The 23,784-nt window shown below is 40.5% G+C and overlaps 1 protein-coding gene across 5 annotated transcripts; it reads right to left on the minus strand.

Annotated features, from left to right (window-relative positions):
• Positions 1-664: 664 nt before the first annotated feature.
• Positions 665-23,704, minus strand: cenpe (centromere protein E). 5 transcript variants are annotated; one of them, XM_042390304.1, is made up of 56 exons: positions 23,506-23,704; positions 22,396-22,508; positions 22,199-22,288; positions 21,981-22,099; positions 21,772-21,891; positions 20,711-20,792; positions 20,537-20,604; positions 20,392-20,466; positions 20,249-20,300; positions 20,075-20,162; positions 19,274-19,403; positions 19,021-19,140; positions 18,749-18,901; positions 18,512-18,662; positions 18,279-18,378; positions 17,381-17,735; positions 17,191-17,247; positions 16,763-16,930; positions 16,586-16,660; positions 16,079-16,147; positions 15,004-15,135; positions 14,028-14,205; positions 13,739-13,893; positions 13,352-13,645; positions 12,962-13,096; positions 12,577-12,756; positions 12,336-12,452; positions 12,067-12,237; positions 11,782-11,931; positions 11,110-11,331; positions 10,911-11,003; positions 10,496-10,579; positions 10,257-10,373; positions 9,879-10,097; positions 9,679-9,771; positions 8,809-8,892; positions 8,572-8,688; positions 8,182-8,412; positions 7,834-8,067; positions 7,007-7,090; positions 6,660-6,776; positions 6,359-6,580; positions 6,140-6,235; positions 5,645-5,725; positions 5,220-5,345; positions 4,878-5,072; positions 4,571-4,780; positions 4,244-4,456; positions 3,147-3,350; positions 2,811-2,987; positions 2,572-2,669; positions 2,286-2,383; positions 1,817-1,952; positions 1,377-1,723; positions 1,248-1,286; positions 665-850 (listed from the first exon to the last, which is right to left on the minus strand). In XM_042390304.1, the coding sequence occupies exons 1-56, from the start codon at positions 23,559-23,561 to the stop codon at positions 771-773; spliced, it is 7,770 nt and encodes a 2,589-aa protein (XP_042246238.1). In that variant the 5' UTR covers positions 23,562-23,704; the 3' UTR covers positions 665-770. The 5 variants fall into 5 exon arrangements, with proteins under 5 accessions (XP_042246238.1, XP_042246240.1, XP_042246239.1 ...); XM_042390306.1 differs by lacking the exon at positions 7,834-8,067; XM_042390305.1 differs by lacking the exon at positions 1,248-1,286.
• Between the last annotated feature and the right edge of the window lie 80 nt (positions 23,705-23,784).

The raw sequence follows: 23,784 nt of genomic DNA on the forward strand, positions 1-23,784 counted from the left end.
ATTTAACGATTTAAATGTTCTATACTTAACTTTGTTTCCTCATAATCACATAATGTAGCATCTTAATTTGCACAATCTGTAAGCAGGTTTATTGATGCTTAGAGAGATTGTAGTGATAGAAACTATATACAATGTCAATGTCCCACAACAAATCAACAGAATTGGAATCACATCAGAATAATTTGGTCTCCCAGATAGAGCCATGAATCTGTGTTTCAGAAGTGAAACTGCTGACTCATCTTGTTTTGTGTTTTTACCTCTTTGAAGGGAGGAAATGAAAAGGTTTTAGTAATTGTCACAGCTCATCTTCAATCAAAAAGGTAATCAGCATGTGAACAAAGTTTTAACTAAATACAGCCAATCAGAACAGAGTGGGCTCATCAGGAGGGAGGCCTTAAAGAGACAGGAGCTAAGACTGCCTGTTAGAGACAGAGGCTGAACTGAGGGGCTGCATAAAGGGCCAGTATAAGATAAATAGAGTTTTTTGAATTGTCAATCATGCAAAGTTACTTGAGTGGAGTACCACCATAAAAATAGAGAGCTGGAAATGAGCATAATAGGTCCCCTTTAAATATTGAACAACTCTAGCTTTTCCATCTGTAGTTTCTATTTACCTCATGAAAACAAAGTCGCTGGACTGCAGTGTCAATGAAACAACAGTCAATCATTTTTTAATTAGAAGCTTTATTTTGCAAACTACAAGAAAACATTAAAATCAGAAACAATGAAAAGGACGAAGGACATTAAAAATATTGCACATGTGGAAGACTTTACTGTTGTTTACACATATCCTCTTGCTTTGGAGACTGAGGCCACCACTCATCCTGTCTGTTTGCACCTGCAGCTGCATCTGTAACACAGGAGACTTTCATGAGACAAAACAATACTCAAGTAAAATATGAAATATATATATCCATAAGAATTATAATCCCCAGCCCTCAGTGGACTACATACTTCAGTGGCTGAGATGTTCATTAACCAACCCAGGGTTTTCTATTATGTGTGCTTCTTCATGTGCCAGTGTTGACAACAACATAGTCCTTGTCTTGGACTAACCATCTCAGGGAAATGTTCCCTTCAGGTTTGTTCAAAAAGTTTCCAAAAACAGTTTTCAATGCCTTTGTTTTCACTTCATATCTCAGAATTTCAAGAAAAGTTTGACTGAAGTGAGTGGAAGAATAGTGAAGTCCCAACACCCCCACGTGTCTGTTAGTAACCATCAGTGATTCTCTAAACACAGCAGTTACCCTTCTCTGAATCTGTCGTATCAGGAACACAGGAAACCTCTGGCAAAAACAAACAGCTCAGGTCTTTACTATGTTAAGAATATCAGACACACTACAACATAAAGGGGGTCAACTTTAGATGTAGCTTACCTGGAATGGTCCCCAGGCTGGAGTTATCAAAGAACTGCTTGGGATAGGTTCTGGACAGCAGCTCAGAGCTTCCACCCACATCAAAGAATCTGCTTTTGGGGGAGTCTTGCAGAGAGACTTTTGGAGAATCCAACAGCTTCCTGGGAGAGTCCAGGATCTTCTTAGGAGTAACCAGAAACTTCTTGGGTGAGTTGAGGAAGTTGGAGGAGTCTGAGGTCATGGGAAGGCCCCTCTTGGTGGGAGTACAGGGTGATGGAGGCTTGTCCAGCTCGGCCTTGTTCTTTGTCTTCAGCTTGATGGCTCTGCTCTTCCACTTGTTGATCTCTGCAAGCTGACTGGACACCAAGCTGTGGAGACGGGGGGGGGGCAGATGTCAAGAGAAGCCCTACATGATGCAGTGAATAACATCAGCTAACAACGCTTATACAGGTTCATCTTACCTCTCCAGCTCGGCTATTTTCAGTTGAAGCTGTTTGACTTCCTCCTCCAGTTTGGTCTTTTCCAGGTGAATGCTGCTCTTGATCATCAAGCCTCTGGGGTTTGTCAGCCTGGCATGAAGGTCCTCCCCCTGCAGGACTGAAGTCAACATCATGACAGTGTTATTCAACCTGTCCTGTTTAACTGAGTAACAAACACACTTTAAACTTGTGCCAATCAACTTTTAGCAACTAAAGGGGAAAAAAAGTTGAATAAAAAAGTTATGATAGAGTCTGCAGGAGCCAGAGGTACTTAAAAAAGGACTTACATTTTCTGGTTCTGAGGTGAGAACATCGCTATAAAAAGGTTCTATTTCATCTTTGTGATTTGCTGCTTCTCACATGTCTATATGCAATCATCTCAAAACAGACAGAACAAGAAAATCCAGATCACTTTTGGAGTCATGAGATGAAACAAACACTGATGACTTACACGACTCCTCTCCCTGCTGCTGTGATTTCCTCAGGGTTTCCTTCAGCTTCCTCAGTGACTCTTCCTTTTCATTCAGCACTGTGGTCATCCTCTGGACCCTGAGAGGGACAAACATCTGGTAAGAAAAAAACTGGAACACACCCCTTGATATATTTTTACTTGACTGGGACAGACAGGACAGTTGAGAATGTCAGCTTTACCTTCATCTCTGCAAAATACTACTGAAGCAAGAAGTCAATCAGTACAGGCAATAAATAAAACAAAGAAGCTAGAAAAAGGTCCTTACTCTTGTTGGTGTAGATCAGATGCTGAAGTCAACTCCACTTCCATTTTGAACAGTTTAGTCCGCAGTTTTTCCAGCTCAACACCGTCAGGTGAATTTTTCTACACAGGAAAAGACAAATATGAAAATGTAAATGACAGACTTTAACTGTTTACACTAAAAACACAGTAAAATGTTGAGTTATTAGTGCTAGCCTCAGGACGTGCTCTGTAAAGAAAAACTAATGAGATGTTGAGACAAACCTCAGACTCTCGCAGTTTGCTCTTGAGGCTTCGGATTGTGTTCTCTCGCTCCTCAACTTCTGCCCGGCTGTCCTGCAGTTCTGTCTGCAGGAGCTGTGTGGCCTGTTTATGGTTGGACACTCTGTTGATGGCTTTGATCTGAGCCTCCTCCAGCTGCTCATTCTGTACACACAGAGCCTGAAAAAATGTCACCAGTATAGTGATTAAATGAGATCTGCTCAGAGCCTTGCATTGTAACAATGAGGTGGATATTAGTGAGGTCAGCTCGCTCTGCTATGACATGATACTACATGATGACAGCAGTCATAAACACAATCACAGATCAGTCAGACATACTTTGACTTTCTCCTCAGCTTGCTGGAGCTGAAGAGCGAGTTGCTGGTTGTCCTTCAGCAGGGAGAGCTCTGTTTTGAGTGGAGCTCCCTGCAGAGCCTGCTGCAGAGTCAAACTCTTGCTTCTCTCCTCTCTCAGCTGAGAATCAGCCTGAGCCTCCAGCTGCTTCAGCTCCTCACACAGACCGCGCTGCTCATCTATAATCCCCTATATAGTAAGATATACACAGACACTAATTATGATTCAAAGTAGAGTATTTTATATACATCTTAAAACATATTTGGAGGGGATCTTAAAGATTGAGGAGCAGTAGAGCCATGTTTACCCAGATAAGTAAATGTAGAAATTGTTATTTAATTGTAGATATTAGGTTAGATCTTTGAGACAGGTGAGTCACACCAGTTATGCAAGTGTGAGGGTTTGAAAAAAATAGATATATTGTAAAAGCTACAACTATAATTTTTTATGTATACATACAAGACGTAGTTTAAATCAGCAGCATTTCAAGAAAAAAATCCTACTCCTTAGGGACCGATGAAAAAGTTGTCTGTTGTAGAACCTCAACGATTAGTCAATTAATTGATCAACAGAAACATAATCAGCAACTATTTTGACAATTGATAAATGTTTTGTAATTTTTTAAGCAAAAACATTTGCTGGTTCCAGTTTGTCAGGTGTAAAGATCTGCTGCCTCTCTATGTCTTTATATACTTGTAAATGGAATACTTTGGGGGTTTTGACTGTTGGTTGGACAAAACAAGACATTTAAAGACGTCACTTTGAGCTGTAGAAAATGACAACAGGCATTTTTCACCAGTATCTCACATTTTATAGACTAACCAGTTAAAAGAGACAGTAATCTGCAGATTAATCGATAATGAAAATAATTGTTAGTTGCAACCCTAATCACTGCCCATGCTTATTGTTGTTAAAGTGGCAGTGGACATATATAGGATACATCTGATTTTCAACTTGAAATAGAAATTGATTAATCATTTCAGTCTCTTTCCACAACATTTTATTTAAATCTGTTCAGTGTTTGAGATATCCTGCTTAACAGAACTGAGGCAGAGATAATTAAAGAACTGAATGAACAGTACCTGCAGAGTCATCTTCCAGCGTTGTGCCACTGCAGATATGTGGCTCTGATAAGTGCTCAGGATGCTGTCCAGACTGCTGAAGCTGATTGGCTGGTTGGTGCACACTGCCTGGAACTGCTCCTTGAACCTCTCCCTCTCTCTGATCTCAGCTGACAGCTCACTGGGGTAAGACGCCATGTTGGTCCAGAACTTCTCCAAAATGCTACCCATTTTCTACAAAGCCGGCAGAGTGGTCATGAAGATTCAAGCGGTAATGTTGGAGAGATGGAAACATACAGAGGATTAAGACACGAGCTCATATAATGTACAACTTGTTGAAAGGCTCACCTGTAGGTAGAGCTGCCTCTTATCCAGCAGCTCAGTCAGTCTGTGTTCCCACAGTGTGTGGAAGTCTTCATCTTTGATGGAGTAGCTGGGTGCCTGCGCCCTGCACAGCAGCAAATCCTGCAGACGCCTCTCCTCAAACACAGCTAAATCTTTCTTCACCAACTCCTCAAACAGATTCCTGTAGCCCTGAGCACGCACCTGGAGGTGCTCCTGGGGAAGCAAACAACACATGTTTTCTGGTTATTATCTGATAACTAAAATGACACCATTATGAGATTTCAAATGGAAAAAAAGTATGGATATTTACACTAATATTTCCCAGACTCTGAGCAGATTGCCGTTCCAGCTGACAGACGGCGCTGTAGGCATTCATCGTGGGTTTAGGAAGGGAAGTTAAATCTTTTGGCTTCAGGGAACTCTGCACTCTCAGGGCTTTGTCCAGGGCTCTGGAGTTATTCTTGGAACAGAGGTCTATGAAGTGCTGGAATCTTTTGAAGGACTCCTGCAATGATATCAGTTCAGTCGTATCAGGGTAATTCCAGGTCAAATCAACAGATTTTTAGAAAACTTTCCTGACAGACCATCTTGGATTTACTTCATATTAGAAGAAGGTTATTGCTTATGTATAAATGTTCAGTGGTGATGTTACCTGAAGCTGCAGAGTGGAGTCCTGCAGCCGTGATGACGCTGTCTTTTTGACATCACTGGTGCTCTGATCCAAACTGCTCAGCTGCTCTCTGAGTGCTGAGATGGTTGTGTTCGCATCACTGAGCAGCTGAAATGAGAGGAGAAAAATAAAACCTCAGACAAAACATTTTATTGTCATGAACACATCAAATTTAAAACTTCAGTTCATCAGAGCAGAGCTAAATGGACTAAATACTGAAACTTTGAAGATACGTCTGATTGTTTCTGATGCCATTTGTATGTGCTTGAGTGTGACTGTTTGTTTGCTGTACTCAGGACACTCTCAACAGGACACTCTTGGAAAAGAGATCTTGATGATCTCAATAATATTACCTGCTAAAAACTGAAAGAAAAGACCAGTAAAAACTGACTCCAGTAATGACAAACCTGTTGTGAGGCATCTGCTTCAGCTTTAGCATGGGTTTGCCTCTCTCTGAATATTTTCAGCTGTTCCTCGAGCTGCTGCACCTGACAGCAACAAAGAGACAGTGACAGGTCATTCAGAACAGGAATCATGAAGAGAACAGTGATCACCTGTCACCTCTGAAGCCTTCTCAGCCTCATCTCTTTGATCATTTAGATAGAAGACATCAACCACAGCTTTTCTTTTTGGAAACTACAGCTTTAGAGGCTCTGGTAGGCACATTTTTTAAAAAATTTTGGACAGAGCCAGGCAAGCCGTTTCCCCCTGTTTTCAGTGTCTATGCATCCCAGTGTATAATAAATATGAAGCTACTTAGCTGCAGCTTCATATTTACTGGACAAATGTGGGAGTGGCATTAATCTAATGTCATCTAACTACTGGAAAGAAAGCAAGTAAGCCCATTTTGTGATATGTCAAACAATCCCTTTAAATTGTGGCAGTAAATGATTTGGACCTACTTCCTGTTGAAGCTTGGTCTCTTGTTCTTCTCTCTCAGCCTGCTGCTGCACATTTATCTGCTCCTGCTCGCTCAACTTCTCCTGGGTGGCAGACATCTGTAGTTGGAGGAGAGCATACATTAAATGACAATATAAAAGAGCTTTGAACTGGTCTGCTTTAAGGCTTATTTAAGTTACTGCCCTTAGATTACCAATGACTTTATAATTGTACAAGTGTACCATGTCCATCCTGTCCTCCAGCTCTGCTTTGAGCTGGTTCTTCTCCTGTCTCAGTCCCTCCAGGATCTCCTGCAGCTGATCTCTCTCCTCAGTGAGAGACGTCACTCTGCACAGCAGCTCCTTCGTCTCCTCAGTAGAGGTCTGACAGCTGGCTTCCTTTTCAGAGAGCAGACTGTTTCTCTCTGCTTCCACGCTCTCCAGTTTTTCTGTTAAAGTCCTTATCTGCGAGGGAGAGAGCAGTCAGACGGATTAGCCCACAGTGAGAAGTCTATTTGTAACATGTGAGGTATAAGACACTAACCTGTTGATCTAAATTACACTCCTTCTCCTGACTTAGTTTCTCCAGATCAGAGTTCATCTGCTTCTGTTCACACAGCTCCTCTTGGACCGACTTCAAAAGGTCTTGAGTTGTGGAAGCCTAAAAACAAAATGTTAACTTCTGTTAGTCAAATAAGCAAACACATCATCAAGAGGAGAAAATGCATGAAAGCAGTGAAATGACAGAAAGTTCACATCAAGTACAGGACATCCACAAAATCAACTAAACTATCCAAATGAATTTGACAAAACTAACAAACTATTATGTACAAAACTGCCAGAAATTGTATGATTAAACCTAAAGCCTTAGTTGATGACGAGCTCACTCACCACATTCACGCTCTGCTGCAGATCATCTTCCAGCTGTCTCTTGTGCTCAGTAACAGTCTGTAGAGATGTATTCAGCTGTACAATCTGTTGAAGCAGACGTGGGCAAGTTGTTAACGTAAAACTTCCAAACATTTGCAGAACAATCTAAGCAGAGAAGACATTTTTAACTGTAACTGGAAGTTATCAGTGAATTTGCACCAGTGGACCAAAGTACATTTCACAGATTGGCTACAAGTACAGTCTACTATAACGGAGCTAAAACACACATCTGTCTGATCTATGATGCATTCTTTGTGACTTTGTTATTGATTTTGACAGCGAGTACCATCGGATACCAGTGCTCTGTTTTCCCAAACTTTAAATCTGTATACCTCACTGCATGGAATTCTTTGGGATCTCTTATGTAAGGTGACATGAGACCAGGGATGCTTTGGCACTGAAAACTGGGCTGGTGGCCCACAATGACTAAATGAATTTAAAAACTGCATTTAAAAAAGGTACCCTGTGGAGTTTTTGACCACTAGTAGCACCATGGAGCAATGTTTTTATGAGTTGGTCCCCGTTATGTTCAGCCTGATGCACACACTCACAGGGGACAACAAACTGAGTTATGAGGAAGGAAACATATTTAACATGTTTATTACATGTAAAGGATACACACAATGGACACATGCAAGAACATGTTTGTATTCTAATCTCTCTTATTATTTACTGAGGTTTTCTTGTTCTTGGGTTGGCTTGTTATATCAAGCCCAACAAACATATCAAAGTAATGTGTAAAAAAGAAAAATGTGCAGTTAATAAAAGTAAAGCTATCTGAAACAAACCTCAGTTTGTAGTGTGTCCATCCTGTCCTCCAGCTCTGCTCTGAGCTGGTTCTTCTCCTGTCTCAGTCCCTCCAGGATCTCCTGCAGCTGATCTCTCTCCTCAGTGAGAGATGTCACTCTGCACAGCAGCTCCTTCATCTCCTCTGTGGAGGTCTGACAGCTGGCTTCCGTCTTGGAGAGCAGACCGTCTCTCTCTGCTTCCACACTCTCCAGTTTTTCTGTTAAAGTGCTCATCTGTAAGGAAGGGAGCAGTTAGATGAAATATGTCCTAAAAATGTCCTATTGGAAATGTGTGTACTCCATGTGCCTTAAAATAATCGTACAATAGAAAAACTATCCAACACAAACCTCAGTTTGTAGTGTGTCCATCCTGTCCTCCAGCTCTGCTTTGAGCTGGTTCTTCTCCTGTCTCAGTCCCTCCAGGATCTCCTGCAGCTGATCTCTCTCCTCAGTGAGAGACGTCACTCTGCACAGCAGCTCCTTCATCTCCTCTGTGGAGGTCTGACAGCTGGCCTCCTTCTCAAACAGGCCATTCCTCTCAGCTTGCACACCTTCAAGCTCTTCAGTTAGAGTCTTGATCTGTTTAAATGGGACAGTTTTCAACAAGCAGTCAGAACCCTGACAATAGAAAACTGCTAAGAAGATAAACTCCCTCAGTCTTTGTCATTAAACAGGACTTTTGAAAATGGAAACTAAACGTCAGTCTTTTCTGGAAAATATATGTTGTGAAGAACAAACCTGTTGTTCTAGCTGAGCTTGCTGCTCTTGACTTAATCTTTCCAGGTCAAGGCTTCTTTCATTCTGCTCTCGGAGCTGCTCTTGAAGTGAATGTAGAAGGCTCTGAGTCTCTGCAGTCTGAAGATTAGGAAAAAAGGTTGAAATTTTTCTATTCACCCACACACAAAGACAAAATTTGAGCCCTTTAACATGACTGGCAATGTGATGACACCAGTTTGACCACAAACAACCCCTCACCATCTCTATGTTACGCTGTAGTTCAGCCTCCAACTGGCTCTTCTGCTCACTGACGGCCTGTAGACTGGCTTGTAGTTTCTCTGTCTGGAAAAGAAAACAGCAACATTTCACAATCCAAGTATTCATACATTTCAAAGTCCACCAAACACCAGAATATTGAAAAACAAGGCATTGATTCCTTCTGAATATGTCAATCTTTATGTAGCCTATGAGATGTACCAGGAAGTACTGGTAGGCAGATTTTGTAACCTTTGGACAGAGCCATACTAGCTGTTTCCCCGTTTTCAGTCTTTATGCTAAGCTAGGCTAACTGTTGGCTAGCTGAAGCCTTTTATTTAAAAGAAAGATGAGAGTAGTATCAATCTTCTCATCTAACTCTCCACCAGAAACCAAATAAGTGTATTTCCAAAAATGTCAAACTATTCCTTTAAAAGGACTTATAAATACATAGTTTCATTTTTAACAGAGGGTTAGTAACTTTCTAAAACAGCTGGTCACTGTAGTTTTTAAACAAATGTTACTTAAACAGGAGGAAATGTTCTAGTGAGTATTTCTGGCAGCAGGATGGTGTGTGTGTGTGTGTGTGTGTGTGTGTGTGTGTGTGTGTGTGGGATTGAGTCAAAATAAACCACAGTGTGTGTTCATGGTGATTAAGGAACATGTCAATGCAACAGTGTGATTCACTGATGTGTTTTAATAGTTTTTGGCTCTATGGCACAGAGGAATAAGATATATCAGCCTTTAGATACACACACATTTTTTTGTTATTAGACCAGTTAATTGTCAGTTTGAGTTTACACACAGGATTTGTTGTCAATAAGAAAACAAGTGAATTTCATCAGATGTGTCCTTTAACAGAACTTGTGTTACCTCTTGCTGAAGTTGTGTTGCTCTCTCATCTCCTGCTTGCAGTTCTGAGCTCAGCATTGCTGGCTGGTTAAAGCCAGTCTGGGCTTGAACAACCTGTGAAAGAAAAAACATCACTTGTTTCCTTTTCTCATTGTGGGCAGATAAATATGAAAAATCAGTCATACATGAACAACAGTTAAGAAGAAACTATGTTAACATACCATGTCCATCCTGTCCTCCAGCTCTGCTTTGAGCTGGTTCTTCTCCTGTCTCAGTCCCTCCAGGATCTCCTGCAGCTGATCTCTCTCCTCAGTGAGAGACGTCACTCTGCACAGCAGCTCCTTCATCTCCTCTGTGGAGGTCTGACAGCTGGCCTCCTTCTCAAACAGGCCATTCCTCTCAGCTTGCACACCTTCAAGCTCTTCAGTTAGAGTCTTTATCTGTTTAAATGGGACAGTTTTCAACAAGCAGTCAGAACCCTGACAATAGAAAACTGCTAAGAAGATAAACTTCCTCAGTCTTTGTCATTAAACAGGACTTTTGAAAATGGAAACTAAACATCAGTCTTTTCTGGAAAATATATGTTGTGAAGAACAAACCTGTTGTTCTAGCTGAGCTTGCTGCTCTTGACTTAATCTTTCCAGGTCAAGGCTTCTTTCATTCTGCTCTCGGAGCTGCTCTTGAAGTGAATGTAGAAGGCTCTGAGTCTCTGCAGTCTGAAGATTAGGAAAAAAGGTTGAAAATTTTCTATTCACCCACAAACAAAGAGACAAAATTTGAGCCCTTTAACATGACTGGCAATGTGATGACACCAGTTTGACCACAAACAACCCCTCACCATCTCTATGTTACGCTGTAGTTCAGCCTCCAACTGGCTCTTCTGCTCACTGACGGCCTGTAGACTGGCTTGTAGTTTCTCTGTCTGGGAAAGAAAACGGCAACATTTCACAATCCAAGTATTCATACATTTCAAAGTCCACCAAACACCAGAATATTGAAAAACAAGGCACAGATTCCTTCTGAATATGTTAATCTTTATGTAGCCTATGAGATGTACCAGGAAGTACTGGTAGGTACTCTGTCAGCAGGATGGTGTGTGTGGGATTGAGTCCAAATAAACTACAGTACAGTACAGTTCATTTTTTTGTTATTAGAGCAGTTAATTGTCAGTTTGAGTTTACACACAGGATTTGTTGTCAATAAGAAAACAAGTGAATTTCATCAGATGTGTCCTTTAACAGAACCTGTGTTACCTCTTGCTGAAGTTGTGTTGTTCTCTCATCTCCTGCTTGCAGTTCTGAGCTCAGCATTGCTGGCTGGTTAAAGCCAGTCTGGGCTTGAACAACCTGTGAAAGAAAAACATCACTTGTTTCCTTTTCTCATTGAGGGCAGATAAATATGAAAAATCAGTCATACATGAACAACAGTTCAGAAGAAACTATGTTAACATACCATGTCCATCCTGTCTTCCAGCTCTGCTTTGAGCTGGTTCTTCTCCTGTCTCAGTCCCTCCAGTATCTCCTGCAGCTGATCTCTCTCCTCAGTGAGAGACGTCACTCTGCACAGCAGCTCCTTCATCTCCTCTGTGGAGGTCTGAGGGTCAGCTGTCCTCTCAGATTGCAGACTGTCTCGTTCTGCTCGCACACTCTCAAGTTCCTCAGTCAGCCTCTGAGTCTGTCAAAGTGTAAACATTTCTAATCAGGATTTATTTACATAGGGCATATTTAATCCATCAGACAATTTAACCTTGTTGTATTGAGATTATAATCATTTATATTTTACTAGGGCTGGGAATCAAACCTTAATTCTCTTTATCAACTGAAATGTGTCTGTAGCACAGAGTATGAGCTTGGGTTTTGGAACTATTTTTCTCTGAATTCCAATTTCACTTTTTAAAAAAATGATCTCAAAGTTACTCAACACAGAAACATGACTCCAAGATAATGTAACGGCCCTACAAGTTTATATTATGACCACCGAATTTAAATATTTCAACTTTGTTTCTGAGAAATCTTTTTTTTATTATTATTTGTAAAGCTGAAAAGCTAAAAGGAAACACATTGTAATTACATAGTGTCATAGTGTAAAAAGAGGCCCAGTTTCCTGATGAATCAATAAACTCACCTGTGTTTGCAGCTCCAATAGCTGGCCACTCATGTCATTGGGCGGTCCATCTGAGTTGGGTGTTTGTGCAGTCTCCAGCTGTTTGATCTGCTCCTTCTGCTCATGATTCTTCTCCAGGGCTGTCCTCAGCTCCTCCTGAATCTCAATCATCTGTTTGATAGACATTTATTTTATTGTAGGCTACTATAAATTGAAATGAGCACACACAGAGCAAAAACAAACAGCAGAGGCTCAAACAGTTGACAGAAATGAATGGATTAGCAAAGCAGGCACATGGAAACTGACCATCTCTACATTCTCCTGCAGGTCCATCTTGAGCTGGTCTCTCTCTGCAGTGAGAGATGTGACTGTAGAGAGCAGCTTCTCCGTCTCCTCTGCTGAGCTCTGACCACCGGACATCTGGAGAGTCTCTTTCTCATCTTGCACACTCTGTAGCTCTTGTGATAGACTCAGCATCTGTTTATATGGAAAGATTTCCAACTAACAGTCAGAAGATGACAATGAAAGAAAAAAAATCTAGAAAACAAAAACTGCTTCAGTAACATTTCACACACATTTCTTCCTAAACCAGATTCCGTCTGCTCATGGAGTTTTTCCAGTTCTGAATTCTTCTGCTTCTGCTCTTGAAGTTCTTCTTGTAGAGAATGGAGAAGACCTTGAGTCTCTACAGCCTAAAAATGACAGAACATTTTGTCAATCAAAAAACAACAAAGGGGCTTTAGTACTTTTAAACTGGGAAACTAAATAGCTGCTTTAGTTATTTAGTCTCCCTGTTGACTTTCAGTGGTCACTCACCATCTCCATATTTCCCTGCAAGTCCATCTTGAGCTGGTCTCTCTCTGCGGTGAGAGATGTGACTGTAGAGAGCAGCTTCTCCATCTCCTCTGCAGAGCTTTGAACACCGACATTCTGCTCAGACAGGAGAGCCTCTTTCTCAGCTCGCACACACTGAAGCTCTTCAGTCAGCTGGTTCAGCTGGAAACATCCAAATAGATATGTTGAGATTATATTTTATATAATTATATCTATAGTTTTCAATACAGGAACAAACATGAGAACTAGAGAAAAGCTGGCATGTGAGACATGATGAGGACTAGAAACTGCACAGAAGCATTGGAGAAAGCCAGCCTTACAAAAACAACTCATTCAATAAAAAGCATGTATGTACAGTATGACATACCTGTTCTTGAAGTTCTTTACTAATCTCCTCCTCTGTGGCTCTGGAAACTTCACTGTCAGCAAGCTTCTCTTCCAGATCCTTCATCAGCTGCACTTTCTCCTCTAGTGATGCTCTGTGTTGTTCACTCTCCTCCAGCTGAAATGAAAACAGAAAACATGACTTTGTGCTAAAGCTTGTCTGTCTGGTTACCTCAATGTCACAACCCATTTCCAAAAAAATCCATATAGATTTCCCTGCACATATGTCTGAACATGAGATCAATCAGGACCAAAATTCCACCAGCAGAAGATTACAAATCAATCCTAAAAAACTCAATCATCAGAAGTATCAAACTAAGAGAGTGGCACTTGATCAAAGGGCATATTGATAGATTCATATTCCATATCTTACTCTTAAGTCCGTCTCTTTGATGGTAGCCATGAGCTGACTCTTCTCAGCATCACAGTGCTCCAGGTCTGAGCGCAGTGATTCCAGCTGCTGTGTGGCATCAGCACACTGCTGGTTCAGGTCGTTTTCTCTCTGTGCAGCAGCACTAAGATCTGCTTGGATTTTTATAATCTGATCCTGAGATGTCTGCAGGAAGTCTCTGAGCTGCTGAGCCTCCTCCTGGCCTACAGCTTGGGCTGAGAGCAGGCTGTCCCTCTGACTCTGAACAGCACACAGCTCCTCAGTCAGCTCACACACCTGAGGTAACAGAGACAATTAATGGTATTGGTATTTCATCAAATGTGATCATGTTATGTAACACGGCTCTTGGAGGATGTTGGGGGGACTCACCTGTTTCATCAGGTTGTCCACTTTATTTGGAAGAGCCTGAAGTGAAGCCACCTCCTCCAGCTGAGCTCTGAGGGCTCCCTCTGCTTCACGAGATGCTGCCAGCTCTTTATTCAGGTTGGTCACTGTTCTCTCAAGTTCCACGCTATCTATCAGATCTGGAGACAGAGAACATCTTACAAATTGTGCTTGATTTTACGAATCATTTGTCTATATTGTCCAAATCCATATGCGGACTGTGCTGATCAGGTTCTGAGCTCAGAGTATCCAAATTCTGTAACTTGAAACCTACTTTTGGGGACTTTGCCATCTAGTAGAGTGGTGAGCTTGGTGTTCTCATCAAATGCAACATTCAGCTCTTTCTGGAGATCGCACTGCATTTTTTGGTAGCGTGATTTCTCTGCTGCAAGTTGAGAGCGCAGGCTGTTCACCTCAGCCTCCATCTTGTCATGGTTGGCAGTCAGAGTCACCTGGAGAGGAGATTGTGACAAACACAAGCTGGTAAGATAATGTGCATTAGATCCGTGTAAACCACCTACAGCCCTAAAAAAAGAGTCATTTAACCTCTAATGACAATATAAAGACAATAAACATAGAAACACATAGTACCAAGACATCAAAACGCTCCAAACAGCAGGCAGTGCACTGAACACTGTCACTATCTCACTGATTCTAAACTACAAATAAATTGGTACAAATAAATGACCTTATGAGATTAATTTGCAGTCTTCAATATTACTGCTCATAACCATCTTCATGTGTGAGCTCTTTGTGACTATAACGTTTAGTAAAGTGCAACATGACCTGCTCTCAGTCACCTGAATTTGATTTCCTCATGTGGGTCCATGTTGTGCTGATGATGCAGGTTGACAGTCAGAAGAACTGTCCAGTCAGTGAGTTACTTATTAGTCCATAAACCAAACCAAGAGCAGTAAGCATGAAGTTTCTCCTCTTGGTTTGTTTACAATTAGTCAGTATGAAAATGAGATGGACCAGAACTAAAAAGGCAAAAATGGATCATTTTTTCGTTGGTACAGACAAAACTACTCAAAGTGATCTTTGACATCCTGAAACTATATAACTGACTAACTAACTAATGCTAACAAAACACCTGTTGCCTTTAGAGGGATAGAGAAGAACCTTGGGTCCCACTGTAAACTCTATATTGTAGACATGTTGATAAATCTTTAAATAACCCATTTTTTCATTTTTCTGAGTAGATTTTCAGACTTCACAAGTCTGTGTGTGTGTGTGTACATCCCACTTACATGCGTCTCCTCCAGAGCGATGTTCTGGCTGCGCAGGACGGCCCACTCTTTCTTTGTGTCTCTGCTGAGACCCTCAGCGTCATCCAAGGAGCGACGAAGCTTCGCCACCTCCTGTACCAAGTCCTTACCGTTCTGGAAGGAGGAGACATGACAGCGTTAGTCTACTAATGACAGAGTACATGTGCATAATCATTCCATTGCTTCAACTAAATTCAACTGCTCTCACCTCTTACGCTTCAACTTAAACCTCAACTCCCATACAACATCTCACATGCAAACAATGAACATTTAAATACATTTTAAGCTATTTATAGTGTTTGCACTTGTAATTTAGAGTGTAAATGAGCAAACTTAACCTTCGCTGGTTTGTTCCACCTTACTATTGTTGAAAGATTTTCTTCATGATAATTGTGAAAAGGCTCATTAGGGATGCAGTATTGAGTATTTACACACAGAGTGTCAGGTTCTCATCATTACCATTACACTCAATTGTTAAACTATATCTAATCCTCATATCATATACACAGTTTTTTTTAAAAATGTTTTAAACTCTTAAGTTATTTTAATTATAGTTAAATAATGTAGCTGTATTGTACAGCATAGTCTAATGTATTATAGTTATATCATGTAGTAATGTGTAAACAAATTGCTGACTTTCATCCTTTCTGAATTATTCTACTTACATTTAAATCAATGCTTTGGCAATACTGTAAATAAATTATGGTAATTCCAATAAAGCTAATTTGAATGTGAGTGTCAGGAATTGAATTCTTTGTGTTGTGAATTTGGTTGTTTTCCAGTGAATGAAAGATGGAAAGATTTGAATGAAAACATTTAAAAAGGTCAGAAATACTACACTTACATTTACATTTAGACAGTTCAGGTACTTCAGGTTATTACTTATCTGGATTCTTAGTTCAGTAGTACTGTGGAACTCTGGCTAACTCAAACTGCATCTGCTCATCTGTTTAAAGATGCGTTTCATGGACTTGTTTTATATTTCACTTTTATGATCTTTACTGGTAAAAAATAACAACTATTAACAACTACAACAGAATAAGACAACCAAACATACCATACTCTGAAGATCCTCTGCAAATTGAGTTTTCTTCTTCAGCTCCTCAGACACAGTTTCTAGTTTTTTCTTAAAAAAAAAAAAAAAAAAAAAAAAAAAAAATCATTAAAAACAGAACAAAACTGCTATAATTTTAAGGTCATATTCACTTTTACCTCAATATCTTAACATTAACTAACAATCCACATCACTTCACAGCTTAAAGCTCAGATCAGTGATTTGGGTACAGACCCATTTCACCTGCAGCATAGCTGAAATGGGTTCTTTGTTAGTCATGTAACGGACAGCTGAAGTGGTAAAGATGCAGTGAACTAACAGTGGATTGGGGCTTTAAGATTTTCTACACAGACGCAACATAATAAATAAAATATGAAGAAGATTCATACTCAGATGAAGGATGTTTTATGTGTACTGTAACTGATACTTTAACAAACAAAAAACTGATTTATATACTTTTCCAGAGTAGACAGATCTCAGGAGGAACTCTTCCTCGACATGTCATCTTACCTGAAGCTCCGAGCATTGAAGCTCAGAGGATTCCATGGCCTTCTTCAAGCTGGATATTTCATTTTGCAACTCGCTCTGTAAGATCACACAAACAGAATTAGCACAGTCTAAACAAATAAATCAATCACAAAATTAAAATTCTGTCCAAATAGTGTGGAATCAAATCAAAAACATTACCTCATGCTCTTTCCTGAACTCCTCTTCCAGAGTTTTGAACTCATCCATCTCTCTCTTCTCCTCCAGCTCATGTGAAAGAGCAATTTTCTCTTTCTCCAGGCTGTTAGTCTGCTCTATGAACATCCCCAGTTCCTGCTTCAGATAATCTCGCTCAGTCATCACCATGTCCTAGAAACAATTTCATGGAAATCAGTGAGTTTTTCCAGTTGTTTTTAATTAGACTATTAGCTTGAATAAATGAAATGGTTTCCTGCAGATATGATTCTAAAATGTAGACATTCAAGTTGCTGCCAAAATCTATTATATAAATCTATAATAATCTATTATACTAACTGAAACATTTAACACACTAACCGATAATCTGTCAAATAAAGAGAATCACTCATTGAGGGCAGGTTGTATAGCAGAGCAGCTACATCAAGGATTACCTTCTCTGTAGCCAGAGTCTCACAAAGCCGGATGGTCTCTTCAAATTCTCTTCTCATCTGGAAAACAAGGTTCTGATGATTAGTACAAAAAACAGCTAACACACACACACACAAGCTAGGTCAAAAAAAAAGTGCATAAAAGGTGCTTTTCTTTTCAGTTACTCCTCTCAGTATGTTACACATAACACACCTGTTTATCAGCTTCCATGTGTGTGTGACTCTGTTCTTCTAGCTGTCTCTCCAGGTCTGCCACCCTTAACTCCAACATCTCCGTGGCCTCCAGCTTCTGCTGAGCTTCTGTTTGGAGCTGGAGGTCGAGCTCTGCTGCTCTCTGTTCTGATGTCTGCATTTTCTCTAAGGCCTCCTGTTTCTGCTGAGCTTCTGCTTGTAGCTGCAGCTCCAGCTCTGCCACTCTGCCATCTAATGTTTCCACCTTTATCATGGCTTCCTCTTTCTGCTGATTTTCCATTGCCAGCTGCATCTCCAGGTTGGACACTTTACCTGAAAGCTCACACATCCGGTCTGGAGATACGAAGTCTTTGGGACTGGAAAAAGAGATAAAACGTGCAGATGACTAACGTGTTCAACAACTCAAAGAGAGGGTGTGAACAGAAAGTAAGTGTTTAGAAAAGCCAAGGCTACGGTGCAGACAGGAAGCATGAGAAAGTGATGAAGAAATGAATCAAAGGCCTCACTCTGCCTTTTGTCTAACACAGACACTTCTAATAGTGACACTTGTAAGAATAATGTGGTATATGCTTACTTTCATCCATTTCCATTCTCACATGATCTGTGACTCTACTGCCTTGTGTCAGTCTATGAAACACTTGCAGAGTTAAACATTTTTCATTACTTTCTAAGGCACAAAAACTAAATGAAAACAACAACTAAATGATTTCAGCAAAGGGAAGCCACATCCTGCTTTGTGTTTCTATTAAAAGTAGCCCACTGGGTAAGAGAAAGTGTGAATTGGTGTGTGCAGTTTCTGAGGTAACTGAAACGTGGTCACTCTGGTGACAACTGTAACAGAAGGTGTTAGCCCTCTTAAAAGTGGTAACCAGTGTAAAAGCTGGGAGAGAGAAGTTTACCTGTCTCCAAAGCTACGAGTAGTCACAGAGCTCTGACTCATCTCCATGTCATCTGACGGCTCATCAGGAATCTCCCAGTGAGAGTCAAAGTCCTCATCATCTGTGAAAATATACCATGTATGCATTCATTAATTATCAGATAGTGCAGTTCATGCATGCACGAACAGGGAATTATAATATGAATTATAATTTGCAATGTGCATGTTTCATTTGTTCTATAGGCTTCTCCTTACCCTCAGCCAGCTCCATCAAACAGGAGCGGTCAGCCTTCCTCTTCTGACTGAAAGATTCTGCAAAGCTGAGGTCAGATTGACCGCCCTCACAGCCAGACAGACGGGCGAGCCGGAGCATCTTCCCTCCCCATGTTACTCTGCGTTTCGGCATCTTAACACAGTACGAGAGTTATTGTGACTATGATAATGAAGAGAAGGCTGTACTTTAACTGAGACTATATTTTGTGCTCTAGTTACCCGTTTGACAGGAACCAGGTTGGAGCTGGTGACGATCAGTTTGGTGAGGTTCCTGATTCTGTCCTGTTGTTCTCTCTGGAGCTGATCCTTCTCTTGGAGCAGCTGGGAGAGAACCTCCTTCTCTGTCGCTGTGGTCTGTGTGACTGAAGAAACCTGCAGAAGGGTGGAGGTCATCCACAAGTCAGTGGGTAGAGAATGCTGCTGTAATGGAACTCGCACAGATAAGCCAAACAGAACATGACTCTGAAGAAAGAAAAATAGATGACACTTACCTCTTGAAGGCGTCGCTTGAGGTCTACAATTTCATTGCGATATCTTTTGAGTAGAGCCCCGTCATCAGACACCTCTGTGACATGGGGATCATTCTTCATTTTCTTTGCAGTGCTGGCAAACTGAGAGATGAATACACATTTGTGTGAGCGATTGTATTGAATGTTGGGAGTGGATTCAAATCATACATCTCATTGCCAAGCAGATGTTAAGACAGGTGTATTAGGAGAGATGAAATCTGCATATTCAACCAACCTGCAGAGTGCTGAGTGTCTCATCTAGTGTGACGGGAGTGATGGTGCAGATGATGACTGTTTTAGCATTCCCACCCAACGAGTTCTGCAGGATGCGGGTTAGCTTACTGTCTCTGTAGTTTGTAAAACCCCTGTTGAGAGACAATGATATTTAGCCAATTTCTGCACCAACATGTAGAGATCAATCTCAAATCATGGAACTAGAGGTTTTTTAAGTGATCACATACAGGTTAAACAGCCATTTCAAATCAGTGAGGCAAGCTACTTACTTTTGCCATCAATTATACTTTTAAGGAGCTATATTAAAAAGAATAGTTCAACACTACGGGAAATACTCTTATTCAGTCTCTCGGGGGAGTTGCATGTTGGATCTATAGTATTTCTTGGTTATCAACATCCATGTGCAGTAAGTGTGTGCAGCTTATCAGGTTAGGTACAATCACATCTGGCCAGAGTTTCTGCACAGGAGGACTAGGTGGATGGGTTTTTTCCTTTAAGTGAATAGATTACAGAGATTTAGGAGAAACTGGTCATGGTACAGTACGGGTCCAGTGAATGGGAAAGTGTGTCTAAACTTTGGACTGGTATTGTGTATCAGGAGCAGTAAGACTCTGACCAGAAAGAGGGAAAACTTCAAAACTGAATGATGCTGGCAATATCCCAGTAGTACAGAGTACAAACCCAACAGTAATTGGATGTGTCAGTGGTATAACTCAGAGTAGAAATTAGAATATGTTAGTCACAGTAACACAGGTGGAAAGGTTATTACATTAAGTGCATTGCATGTCTATTTTATACCCACTTCTGGCTTTCATCGGTTAGTTTCTTGATCACTTGGCCGAGTGTGAACAGACTGCGGTTGATATTGCAGCCTTCTTTGAAGCGTGTGCCTACAATAGAAAAACAGATGGATTACTGTAAAGTCAGTATTCAGGAAAGTGAAACTCTAACATCATATCAGGCCAATCCTCCTTACCTTCAGCTCCTGTTTGGCTTGCTCTCTCAGATCCAGCTAGATCAACTAAATTCTGGTGGAAAAAGACAAGATTGCTGATGATCAAAGAATCAGAACAACACAAACTAAATGAATAGAGAGATTAAAAAAAAAAGCAAACTTACCAAATGGGACACAATAATGGCTCCATCAGCATTTTCACCTGATGCTGGGTCGCTCCTCTCACGGCTTTCCAGGATCTAAACAAAACACAATCAGTCCAGACTCTCCCACAATCCCACACATTACTATATGTTGTACATTGCTTACCATTCGGAAAATGGTGTGTGAACGGCTGCTCCTCTGGTTCATTTTAGTCTTTCCGTAGTGACGATTCTCTACAGAGGCAGATTGTGCAGAAAACACATTGGTTGTTAAACACAGTCTGCAGTGGACGCCCTGTAAGGTTTCTTCCTGATGAACTGTAATAACCTCAGATCTTACTTTCTCCTTTACGAATCCAGGCCAGGGCTTGTGCAGGAGAAGTCACCAGTTCCTCAGTCAGGTCAGCTACATAGATGTTTTTCTGCACACAATAGTTGTAAACATAATTACGTTGATCATTTCAAACCGGAAACTACATCTTTTTAGGGTTTTTGCTGTTCAGTGCTCCTAGACTTTGGAATGATGTTCCTTAGGAGTTTAGGCTCATGATAAGAGAGACTGACATCTGGTCCCTTGTACAGGGCAAGCTCCAAAAACACTGGATCAAAAACATAACACTTTTAACACAAGTGTTTTATAGAAGATTAGTTAGAATCATCAACTTTAACCTTCTACTACCAGTAATGAGTCAGTGTCTGTACTTTGTAAGGGAAAAGAAACATTACTCTGTAATTTTACTGTGACTGTGAGTGGACTTGGTTTTGCAGTTCAGTAAGACAAACAGAGTCATGAATAAACCCAACAACCCACTGGGTTTTCAAATCACCCACATTTAGGCTATTCTATGTGATCTCCTTTTGATAACTAATGTAATAACTAATATAACATTTTTTCACTTCCATTCACTGAGCCTCCCCTGAAACTGTTTGAAGCCCCCCGGGGAGGCCCGCCTCCCACTTTAAAAACCTCTGATCTAGTGGATCACAGCAAAACTATTTCAGAAGAATTGCACAGTTAAACTCATATGCATGTATAATATGAATATTTTAAGCTGATCAACATCAAAACAGTTCTGAATCAAGTCGTTTTTGAAAAATAAGGTGAAAATATTAGAAGTGTTATTACAATAAGCAGAATTTCCCATGTAATGCTGCTCATCTCATTTTCAGGTTATATCGGGTTAGGAAAGTAATGAGGTTGACACTAAAATAGGTTTCTGCCTTCTCAGCCAACACAAACTTATTACAGATCTAAATTCAATGTTTGAGTTTTAGTTATGTTGTAAAATAACCAAACAAGATTTGTTAAGCGATCAGAAAGGATTCCTTGATAAGAAGAATCAATACCATATTAAGATTCAAAAAAATGCAATCAAACCCATTAGTAAGCGACCCTCTTACATTGATAGTTTCTCGGACTTCCAGGGGTTTTCTCTTCCAGCTGTCAACAAGCAGATCAGTCACAGTCTCGTTGTAGATTTCCATGTAAGACACCCTGAGAAGGAACTCCTTATTTGGACGCTGTGGCCAAAAGAGAAGCCATTGGTTACAATAAGCAGTAATTACACAACAAACTGCACCAAGGTTCAAACACGTGACACAATTCTTACATTTTTAATGGTTTGGAAGACATCCTCAACAGCTAGAGGTATTACTCCAGGAATACGGTCGCTCCCCATCATGGTGAAAGTCTTTCCAGAGGATGTCTGCCCGTAAGCAAATATGGTTCCTGTGGATCAAACACAGATTAGATATTTACACCATGCAGCTACAGTTAGTGAGATGGAACAATAAGACAGGGCGCCTTTATTTAATGTCCATTACGTACCATTGTATCCCTCAACTGTTGAAACAACCAAGGGCTTTGCAATGTCCTGGTACAGATGATTGGTTGTTTCTTCAGCAACGAACACTCGATCTGAGTACAAAACAGAGGAAAGTAAGTGTACAGTAGATTTTGTTACTTTGTCTCTACACCAAATAGCATAAAAGAACCACAACACAACCACATGCTGCAAAACCTACCGAAGCTAAAGCTTTTGGTCGAGTTCCCATCATCGATCTGATGAATTGATTTCTTATCAGCTTTCCAAAACAGCTGGACAGGCTTGGTATCCTCCGATGCAGCACTTTCTTCCCTGTAATAAGGACACACGTTCAAGATATGTGCAGAAAAACATTAACAGACGGGAGACTAAAGTTTAACATTGCCGTGTGACATGTGTGGCTGACTTGTTTTAACATCCCTGATGATTTTTGGAACCATCAGCTAAAAACAAAATGTTATATTTGGAGGAGAAATCTAGCATTCCCCTCAACCAATAACTATGTGGTGAAAAGGCTCTCTGGTTATGAAAAGAGCAGCAATCAGGCCAAATTTTATCACAGACAAAGTCCTGATTGTCAGTTTTGTGACAGATAAGTGCACTGGATAAGTTACATATACTCCTAATTACATTTAAGAGAAAGAACACAATTACAAAGTGTATAAAGAAGCTCATTTTAAAAGCCTTTGGATTTGTAGAGAAACAAACTGAGTCAGTGTGTAGTCAGTGACCTTCTTTGTAAATAAAATTAGGCTTTACAGCTGTAAATGTGCCTGTTTGTGTCTAAAATGTAGCTGTTATTTATATATAACAGCGAACTAATATTGTCTTCTAGGATAGCGAACAATAGATCTTGTTTGGTATCCTAGCCCTGACACTGAAACACTGTCAGGGCGTCTACTAAATGCACCATTTATGTCAATAAATTTCCTGTCTGTGATACAATATTCGGGCTGTCTCCCATACAGTGGATGAGACCGTTACCGACAGGTCGAGGCGTAGAGTTAACTTATTTTCTACAATATGTAGATCTTGTGAAATTGAGGGCAGTAACTTACTGCAGGGGAGACCTTACAGAAAAAAAACAATTATAATAATAACAGTCTATTAAAACAGTCATATATATATTCAATACCTTACCTATGAACATTTAGAATACTGTTGGAACCTTGTTTTTTATCTGCGCCCCTGGAAATTTATGAACATTTTACTAACCTTTGTTACTTTTTAGTAACGTTAACAGTTAGCGTTAGCAATAGGTACGTTAGCTAAGTTACTAACTTCTACCGGCCGTTGACTCAAAACTCACCTCTCAATAAGCGGACGGACTCGAACACAGACTTTAACAGCGGACTCTTCTGCCATTTTGTCTTTCTGGTAGTCACCCACATAAAATTTCCAGTAAAACTAATACATGACAAAAAGATAATAAAGTAAATAGGCTTTATCAACTGAAGCGAGCGCACTGTAAGCGACTCCCTTTTCAAACTTCAAATTCTGACACTTTGTTTTGATTGGTGGACGTCATCGGGTGGACGGATCCATATGCGGATAGGGGTTAAAAAACGGTTAGGTTACGTTTTGGTCA

Source organism: Thunnus maccoyii, chromosome 17 (genome assembly GCF_910596095.1).
Source record: "Thunnus maccoyii chromosome 17, fThuMac1.1, whole genome shotgun sequence".
Taxonomy (NCBI): domain Eukaryota; kingdom Metazoa; phylum Chordata; class Actinopteri; order Scombriformes; family Scombridae; genus Thunnus; species Thunnus maccoyii.

Excerpts from the sequence above, each read along its gene's own strand:
- cenpe (XM_042390304.1), bottom strand. The coding sequence starts at position 23,561 with ATGGCAGAAGAGTCCGCTGTTAAAGTCTGTGTTCGAGTCCGTCCGCTT. Across the intron at positions 12,453-12,576 it reads TGCAGGGAAATATGGAGATG|GCTGTAGAGACTCAAGGTCT; the intron begins GTGAGTGACCAC and ends TGTCATTTTTAG. Across the intron at positions 5,726-6,139 it reads AGACCAAGCTTCAACAGGAA|GTGCAGCAGCTCGAGGAACA; the intron begins GTAGGTCCAAAT and ends TGTTGCTGTCAG.